The sequence below is a fragment of the Oratosquilla oratoria genome, chromosome 15, assembly GCF_046742065.1.
Source record: "Oratosquilla oratoria isolate Oo_2021 chromosome 15, ASM4674206v1, whole genome shotgun sequence".
NCBI lineage: Eukaryota > Metazoa > Arthropoda > Malacostraca > Stomatopoda > Squillidae > Oratosquilla > Oratosquilla oratoria.
This window is the reverse complement of record NC_134791.1, coordinates 52,780,935-52,790,934: the sequence shown is the minus strand read 5'-3', so window position 1 is coordinate 52,790,934 and position 10,000 is coordinate 52,780,935. Positions and strand designations below refer to the sequence as shown.

The 10,000-nt window shown below is 34.6% G+C and overlaps 1 protein-coding gene across 1 annotated transcript in view; it reads right to left on the bottom strand.

Moving 5' to 3' along the window:
• Nucleotides 1-4,353: 4,353 nt before the first annotated feature.
• The window catches only part of LOC143033170 (neuroligin 4-like), a 33,635-nt gene continuing 27,988 nt past the window's right edge, over nucleotides 4,354-10,000 (bottom strand). The window contains exon 3 of the mRNA XM_076198367.1: nucleotides 4,354-4,421. Within this exon, the coding sequence (XP_076054482.1) occupies nucleotides 4,354-4,421 (68 nt within the window). The remainder of the gene's footprint in view (nucleotides 4,422-10,000) is intronic.

The following is a 10,000-nucleotide window of genomic DNA, read 5'->3' as shown; positions in this document are numbered from 1 at the left end:
ACTTGTAGAAAAAGGAAATATATAGATATCAGAGTGCCAAACCATCATGGGATTGTAGGAAGTTCTCCATGGGCACAAAGTGAGAATCAATTGTCTAATATTTGTGTCATTTAGAACATTTTTACTATATGTTTGCAAATATGATCATCTATTCTATATAATCTTATATTAAGATTGAAAACAGTATTATTTATGGATCTGATTAAACTACTTTCAATGATGTTCCTTTCAACAATGTCATTATTGAAAGTGATCACACTAGTATTATCCTAATGGATAGGGTGATTAAAAGTGATGAGATTTTTAACAATAGCACTTGAATTATTCCTATTCTTTAGATATGTTTTATGTTATTCAAATCTAATGGATGTGTCTCTTGCCGGTTGACCAATGTAGAACTCTTTACATATGCTACAAGAAATTTTATATATACACATTTAATTTACATTTTTTAGAATTATTGATAAGCTATTATTTAAGAGTGTTGTTATTACTGAATGCTACATTGATAGTAAAATGCTTGGGTAAATTAGAGACGTTAACTAAATGTTCTTGCTAGGGTAATAGTACCAGATTTTTATGAATAAAAGGTTTGACTAATTTAGGTTTGTAAAAAAAATTCCTTGCAAGATTGTAAGAGGTACCAATGAAATGTTTAGGATTTCTCAATTTAAAACAGATATCATAAACATTTCTTATTTCCTCATGGATGTACCCACAACTACAAACCCATAAATCTCTTAGAAACACTGATGAGATAGCCGATCTCTTTACATTATCAAGGTGGAAAGAAAAACAATGTGTGTAAGAGCCTACATTGGTCGGCTTTCTTTACACTAAATCTAAGGTATGATCAATCCTTCCATCTAAGAAGGGTATCATCCCTATATTTTCTCTTATGACTGTGAATTTTACAGAATTTACTAGGTTATTAATTCTACTTAGCAAAAGTGAGGCATCTAAGTGATCATGACATAAACAAATAATGTCGTTGACGTAGCAAAGCCAAGTTATACCAGGAGGAATGATTTTACTTTGTATATTCATCTCAAAAAAATCTATATACAAGGAAAAAGGGGTTTCCCATACTCATGCAAGATATTTGGATGCAATTGTCATGAAATTTAAACTTACAATTTTTAATGTATAATTCAATCGATTGAATAATACTATGGGTCGGAAGTAGCATTAAGTTTTTGTCGAGCTCAACTGTGAGGATTTCAATAATATAATTTATTGGAGCCTTTGTAAATAACGAAACTATATCATAGCTAATAGATTTGAAATTATAATTTGGCTGCGTACTATCAAGTTTCTCTAAAATGTCTGAGTTATTGGATACGGGATGAGGATATAATGCCGACTAGAGGGCTGAAAATTGTTGCAATCCATTTTGAAAGTTTAGTAGTGGCTGGTTCTACTAACGAAATGATCTGTCTAATAGGATTATAAGGATGGCTTACAGAGGTGAATTTCTTGATTAGATCACTGTTTTTTTCTTTAATAAGCTTGATATTTTTATCAAAAATACTATTAATAGACTCAGTTGGTTTATTTCTAAGTGGAATGTATGTGCAAGTGTCATTTAGTAAATTTTGTATTTTGTCAAAATAATTCTGCTTGTCTAGAATAACAATCCTCATTGACTTATCAGCTTTAGTAATATGACGATCGCTGTCATTTTTTAAGTTATTGATGTCACTTTTGAACCTTTCGGGGCAAGTAGGAGTGACTTGTTGAAACAATGCACCGTATTATTCTTTACAAATATTAATGTCATCCACAGGTAATTCTTAGTAAGCTTTCAAATTAAAGAAAACTAGACGATATTAAGAACACTGTGACCTAACAAAATGTTGTAAAAACTAAGTCCATAACCTAGGACAACTGTTACACTTTCACTTAATGTTTTATCTGAAAGACTGAGAACAAAGTCTGGGTTGGCGTTTTTCGTCCAGTTACTATTTTCAATAAGCACTTGTAACTTCGTATTCAATTAATGTAAATTAGCTTTGCACACTAATCTCATTTTATTATAACAATATTTCGGGAGCACTTTCTTATGCTCGGAAGGTATGGTGGACTGAAAACTATACCACTAATTTTGTTTTATCTGGAATGCTTCTTTCATTTCTAGTTTTCTGATGTCAATACACTTCTTGAAGGTGATCCTTTGGAATTTATTGAATGGACGGTCAGACATTTTCAAAAGTCTTTGAAGAAGTATGAAATTTGATAACACTTGTTCTTTAAGACACATGTAAGAGCTATAGGAGTTGTCGTGACTTATGAGCCTTCACAACGGCCCAGGAGAAATCATTGATGAAAGGGGCAAGTCCAAGGTTGAGAAGAGTGAAGTTTTGGAAGAAGCATGTGGTACCCATAATACAATCAAAACACCAGAGACATGTGTTCTACAGATGCAAGGTAACCACTATGAAAATAAACGACCGGAGCAGAGTACTTTAATGTATTATATATTCAATGTAGAAATACGTAGATAGTACAAACAAACATAATGTACAGAAGGGAAAAGAGGACGTGGACACAACGAATCCATTCGTCAAAGGTAGGAGAATAAGGTAGTGACCAAATACCATAGTGGCAAAATATTATAGGAATGTGGACAGCTCTCCATGTTTAAAAGTGAGGATCAGATGTCAAATAATTCCTACTTATGAAACATATTTCTTTACAAATCTAATTACCTATTTTATACAGTCCGATGTTAAGAATTAAATTAGTACTATTTGTGGATTTGATTAAATTATTTTCAATTTTATTCCTTACGACAACACTATTATAGAAAGTAATCACACTCACATTATCCTAATCGATATGGTGATTAAAAGTGCTAAGATGTTTAAAGATAGCACTTAAAACATTCTCATCTTATGCACATTTTTTTATGCTGTTTAATACTAGCAGATAGATCTTTTGCCGTTTGACCAATGTAGAACTCATTACATATTCTACAAGGAGATTTATACACACACCCTTTTTTGGCAATTTTTAGAAGTATTGTTAAGATATTTTTTGATAGTGTTGTTTGAAAGCTACATTGATATTAAAATGCTTGAGTAAATCTGTATTTTATTCGACAAAAAATAGGTGTAATCTTTATATATATATCATGAAGGAACAAACGGGTAGTCAATATATAAAATGTAGATATGAAAGAGTAAGTTTGTTTTATCACAGATATCCAAGAGAAAATCTGCAGTAAATATTTTCTCGTGATTATGATAATGGCTATGACAGAACTTTTTAAATCCTCGCTCTCCTTATGGTAAGACAAGTTCTGTTAAGAGACTACAGGTGGGTAGTATTACTAGATGAAGGACACCATTGGTAAATGAAAAAATCGCAATTGTGATCAAAATATGATTATTCTATTATTGCTTTTCTATTCTCTCATTTCAACTTTGACACACACAGTTGTTTATGATTTAATGCCATAAAATCAGTTTTGCTAATAAAATTACCCAATACAGTTTCTCGTAATATATATATAACCTGGCAGCATCTAATAAGATTTGTTCAGAGGCAAAAGTAAATAGTATGTAATGTCTTAATACTGAAAGGTTCTTTGAAGGTAACTACATCACAGGACAAATGAACAGGTGTTAAAAGGAGAGACATTTCAACTGTGGTGACTAAAGGATCAAAGAGCATTAGAAAGGAAAAAGTAAATAAGAAGAATGGTCACATAATTGGTTAAATTACACCAAAATTGAGAAAGAGATAAGAACTAAAAATCCTAGAAGAACACGAAAGCACTATAGGAGCTTATCCTGTATTAGGAAATGAAAGTCAAGAATGAAATGTTAAAGAAAAAGATAATGAGTGAAGGAAATTAAAGACGTCATCAACTTTTTTGTTAGTGATGGAGTTTTTCTCATATATACAAAAATACACGGCTATGACACTTTTGAACTGGTAGATTGAAGTAATTTAGCACTATGGGTAATAAGGTATACCTCAGTCGATTGAACTTGCATAAAGGTAGCTAAAATGAAAAAGAGACGACGAACATTGGAACAAATTGACCCTCTTAATCCTTCTCTTGACTTCTCTACTGACTACATAACTTTTATGTAATAAATATATTGGAAATATAGCAGTTCCCATGGGGCAGAGTCACACAGCGTGCTTTACCATTTCAATGACTCCAATTCTTCAGCAAGATATCGTCCTTGAGAAAAGAAAACCAGGATATATTTAATCGGTGACGAAATATAATCCCCATGTCTTTGAGACCAGGACCAATTTCAATCTAACATTCTACGGGAAAAGCTCGTCTGATTTGATAACAGGACAAACTTCTATATAGCCTTCAAGTCAGAACTAAATCTACGGGACAATCGTGCCTGTTTCAGTTTTAGGACAGGCTCTCAGATGAACACGTCGTCTCTCGTTAACTAAAATGAAGAATAAATGGTATTATGTCGAGTGAAAGCTGTGAATCTACTTATCTGGATGAGGTACCCCACTATCTCTACTCTTCTTATCATCAAAAGTTAAGGGAGATAACAGTTATAGTGACGATGGTGGTGAATGTGTTGATGGTGTATATAGTGATGCAGGTGATTATGGCGTGGTGGTGGTGGTGATGATGATGATGATGATGATGATGATGATGATGATGATGATGATGATGATGATGATGATGATGATGATGATGATGATGATGATGATGATGATGATGATGATGATGATGATGATGATGATGATGATGATGATGATGATGATGATGATGATGATGATGATGATGATGATGATGATGATGATGATGATGATGATGATGATGCTGCTGCTGCTGCTGCTGCTGCTGCTGCTGCTGCTGCTGCTGATGATGATGATGATGATGATGATGATGATGATAGTATTATTGACCATAGAATAAAGCAAATAATAATAACATTAATAATAGAGACCACAAAATAAAGCAAAGTTTATCTTTATCGCATGGAAACCCAGACACGTTTGCACGGACAAAGTAACGATAAGAGCTTGGTCCCTTGTAACGCTGTGAAAAAAATAGCATAACACCACACCATATGTACATAGTTGACGATACTTGAAGTGTGGCAAAATAGAAGTATCTCTCTTTCCTTTCAATATGCATACAGAAATTTGAATCTCAAAATAAAATCTTGAGAAAACATATGTACAAATTTATATCTCAATGGAATCTAGTAATCTATGACGCAATGGCAGGCAAAGCTTCACGCTCTATTCGAAATAGTGATTCCCCAGTTTAATTGATTCTACTCAACTAGACATAATCGCCTGAAGTTAGAAGGAGCAATTTTTCCTAATCATGAGAACAGCATCTCTTCGCATCAAAGAAATCAATTGTTGCAAATATAAAACATGTGATATGGTGATGTTCCTTTAAAAAAAAAATCAATCGCATGCCGTTCACAAAAAGAAAATTCTCCAAGATCAGTACCTTGTCAGAATAGAAAATATTGAATAAATCTAGCACGCAGAATAATAATTCCTCCACACACACAGACAAACACACACACACACACACACACACACACACACACACACACACACACACACACACACACACACACACACACACACACACACACACACACACACACACACACACACACACACACACACACACACACTCACATTACTTGAAATGACCATAGTTCATATATCAACACAATGAGTAAATGAAAATACGAGATACAGAAGTAATGAAGAAACATCGAGACTAGATTTATCATTTACAACAGAACCTCAAATCGAGGATAAATTTGAATATAAGACACCATTTTGAAAGAATGACTATATACTAATAAAGGCTGAACTAAAGGAAGAAATATATATGGAGGGAAATGAAAAATACAGAAGAGGAAGATTAATGTACAACAAAATGGACTTTCAAAAACTTAAGAATTTCTTTCAAAATGCAAATTGGGAAGAATTCTACATTGAAGAGACAAAAGTAGAAGAGAAATGGACGATCTTGATGGAAATGTATAAGGAAGGAGTGAACAAATGCGTACCAAGACAGAAACAAGAGAAAGTGTACATTAAATGCTGGCTCAACAGAAGATGCAGTGATGCAAAAGATAAAACAGATATAGCTTGGAAAAGATGAAGAAAAGATAAAAAAAAAATTAAATGGCATATACATATGAACCATAGAAATTAATATGAAAATGTGCGCAGAGAGGAAAAAATAAACTACGAAATAGACATCAAAGAAAAATGTAAATATTAACCCAAACTATTCTATAGATATGTGAATGGTAAACTTAAAGATAAACAGAAAATGGTGAAACTACGCTACGGAAATACAAAATACACAGATCTAAAAATGGCCGAAGTCATGAACAATCACTTCAAGTCGGTTTTCACTAGAGAAAAAGTACAACATTGGGACGAAGGAAGTGAATTGCAAAACGGATACTAAAAGAATGCAAAGAAGAACTAATGGACAAAATATACTACTTAATTAGTTGCTCTCTCAACGAAGAATAAATACCAAAGGAATTGAAAATTACCAACATTGTACCAATATATAGATGAGGAAACAAAGAAGAAACAACTAATTACAGACCAGACTCCCTCATAAGCACTATAGCCAAAATCTTTAAAAAATATGATCAGGAATAGATGGGTAAAGCACCTGGAAGAAACCAATAGAACAAACTCGAGACAGTTTGGATTCAGACAGGGAAAATCATGTACTACAAATTTAATCTGTTTCTACTCGAGGCTAATGAATATAAAACAGGAAAGGGATGGATGGGCTTATTGTGCTTTGTTAGACTTACAAAAAGCCTTCACCAAAGTACGGCACAAAAAATTATTAAAAAAAAAAAGAGGAAAATATAGGAGGGATACAAGGTAACCTACTAAACTGGATGGAAGACTTCCTGCATGGTGTAAAAATAAGAGTAGTGCTCAGAGAAAAGTGTTCAGGTTAGGAGGTGATTAGTGGAGATCCACAGGGATCAGTATTGGTTCCAATAATGTTAGCTATTCATGTAAATGACATGGATGGAGATGTGGAATGTTACATGAGCTTATTTGCAGTTGCTGCTAGATTGTTGAGGAAAATGAAAATCAAAACGGATTGTGAATCACTAAAAAGATACCTAAACAAGGTTTGGAAATGAAGTCAGAAGTGGGAAGTAGCGTTCAACATTAGTAATGGAGTTCGGAAAAAGAATGTGTAAGGGCTCTCTTAACGAGGGAATATACCACACTCCTGCGGTATTTCTCTGGACACTCACTAGCACCGTTGAGACAAAAACCCAGGTTTGTAGCCTTTACATATACTTCGGTGGAGAAAGAGTGAGAGCCTCGGTGAACTAAAACATCCAAAAAGGGGAGTTTATAGTTGGTTTCAGGTTCATGGGTGAAGTCAAGGGAGGGATAACACTTAAAGGTGTCCAGAGAAATACTGCAGGAGTGTGGTAAATTCCTTCGTTAAGAGAGCCCTTACACATTCTTCAACTTGGACTACCACCTAAGCTGAAATACTGAGAGTCTTACAACTCCTTGTCAATAACGGTTACCCAAAACAATTAGTTGATGAGACAATAAAGTGACATCTATACAGTTTCATGACACAAGCCCCCTCACCAACAGAAAAACCTTATCACATTTCCCTCTTCTACAAGAACTTCATGTCTTCCGCATACAAAGAAGACGAAAAGGCTATAGAAAAGATCGTCAGCACACATGTGATCCCTACAGACCCCAACGCCATCCTGAAGCTCATATTTTTTTTTACAAAACAAAAAGAACATCAATCCTCATCATGAAAAATAGTTGCCTCCCACAGACAAGGCCTTTACAAGAGATGAATCTCATATACCAATTTCATTGCAACTGTAGTGACTGCAGTCGCCTCAATTCACCGTATGTAGGTTCAACCACTACCACCTTGTCAAAAAAATGACGGCTACAACCTGAGGTTCACTCCCATTAATGAGGAAACCTTACCAGCAACCCGTTGGCGCTCTGTGGGTAGCTACGTCGACTTCCTGTCCAAGGGTTTTTTCGTGGGTACTAATTCTCTACCGCCACACCTCATATGTCATTCCTGTTTCTTATATCATTGTGTGTATTGTCACTCATGAAGATGACCTCATTGTATGTATTATAATTCCTGAAGATGACCTCTGATTGGGTCGAAAGACGTCTAGAGTAAACAACATGCACCTTGGAGATTCTATCAATACCCTGACCTCCAACATCCGCTTTCTCATTAGAAATATCGAGAGTACTTGTTACAAGTTGAACAATGCTACGACTGCTGTAGACTTCAACAAAGCCTGTACTTAGAATGGTCTCCTTCCAAAATATACATATACATATACATATACATATACATATGCATATACATATACATATACATATACATATACATATACTTATACATATGCATATACATATACATATACAACAAAGATATGTCGTAGCACATATGTAAAATAATACTGATGACCCACTTTCGGAGAAGAATAAGCGAAGATATAGAGATCTGTATATTTCGATCACTTACTGTGATCCTCTTCGGCAGATATAAGTTACAAAGTACAGAACAATGTGTATTTATAGTAAAGCAGTGAGGTAACATGAGGGGGCGAGGCTCAGGTCAACACGCCCGGCACGCATGCTCGCATCTTGGTGGCTCAGGTCACATGACCGGCGTTGCATGGGCCTTGGTGATTTTTGTCCACCGTTAATGTTGATGGTAACATTTTATTTATGGCAAAAGAAGAAATACAGTCTGGTGACCATTGACCATGGGAAATGTTATAATTTGGGAAATTATTTATTAAGGAGGATTCTACTATTTTTCTTCTGAAACTACATTTGGATTTATAAATTATTTCAGCATCGTCCCAATTTATTCGGTGGTTTTTATTGGCGACGTGCTGAAATACTGCGGAATTTTCCTGTCCGTATTTAACAGAGTTCTTGTGCTCCTTAACCCTGGTATTGAGATCTCGACCCGTCTGTCCCCAATATACATCATTGCAATCTAAACAAGGTAATTCATAAACTCCAGGAGTTGTATTACTCTTGGATCTGTGATGTATATTGACAACTTTACTGAACAAATTATTAGGATAATGGAAGATAAAATTTACCTTTTCCTTTGGTAACATGTGAGACAATTCATGGATTGATTTGTTAAAAGGCAATTTTATGCTTCTATTATCCCAATGATGATTCATGGCGGAATGGGAATCTGTTTTGTGAAAACTAATTTTGGCCTTGCTGAGAGCTTTTTGTAAAAACCACGGCGGGTATCCTAATTTTGTTAGTTGATTTTTCACTGAATTTAGTTCCAAATCTAAGTATTGGGAGCTACAAATTCTCAAAGCCCGTAAGAATAGGCCTGAAGCTACACTATATTTTATTTTGTCAGGATGGTGGTTAAAGAAATGTAGGTAGCTCCCTGTGTGGGTGGGCTTCCTATAAACTGTGAAGGACAGTGACTCCGCATTTCTTATTATTAAAATATCTAGAAAAGGTAATTTGTGATCTAATTCCCATTCCACCTTGAATTTAATATTGTTCGTTAGGTGATTGAGCTGGTTGTGAAATTCTTGGAATGATCCCCATTCATCATCCCAAACCGTAAAGATATCATCTACATATCTATGCCAAAACATGGCGGGTGGTTTAATTTTCGGTAATAGCACTGATTCAAAATATTCCATATATAAGTTGGCTAGAACTGGCGAGAGATTAGAGCCCATGGAACATCCGAATTTCTGTTTATAATAAAGATCTTTGAATGAAAAAACATTGGTGTTGACGCAAAGTTGTGTTAAACTTAATATTTTAGGATACCCGCCGTGGTTTTTACAAAAAGCTCTCAGCAAGGCCAAAATTAGTTTTCACAAAACAGATTCCCATTCCGCCATGAATCATCATTGGGATAATAGAAGCATAAAATTGCCTTTTAACAAATCAATCCATGAATTGTCTCACATGTTACCAAAGG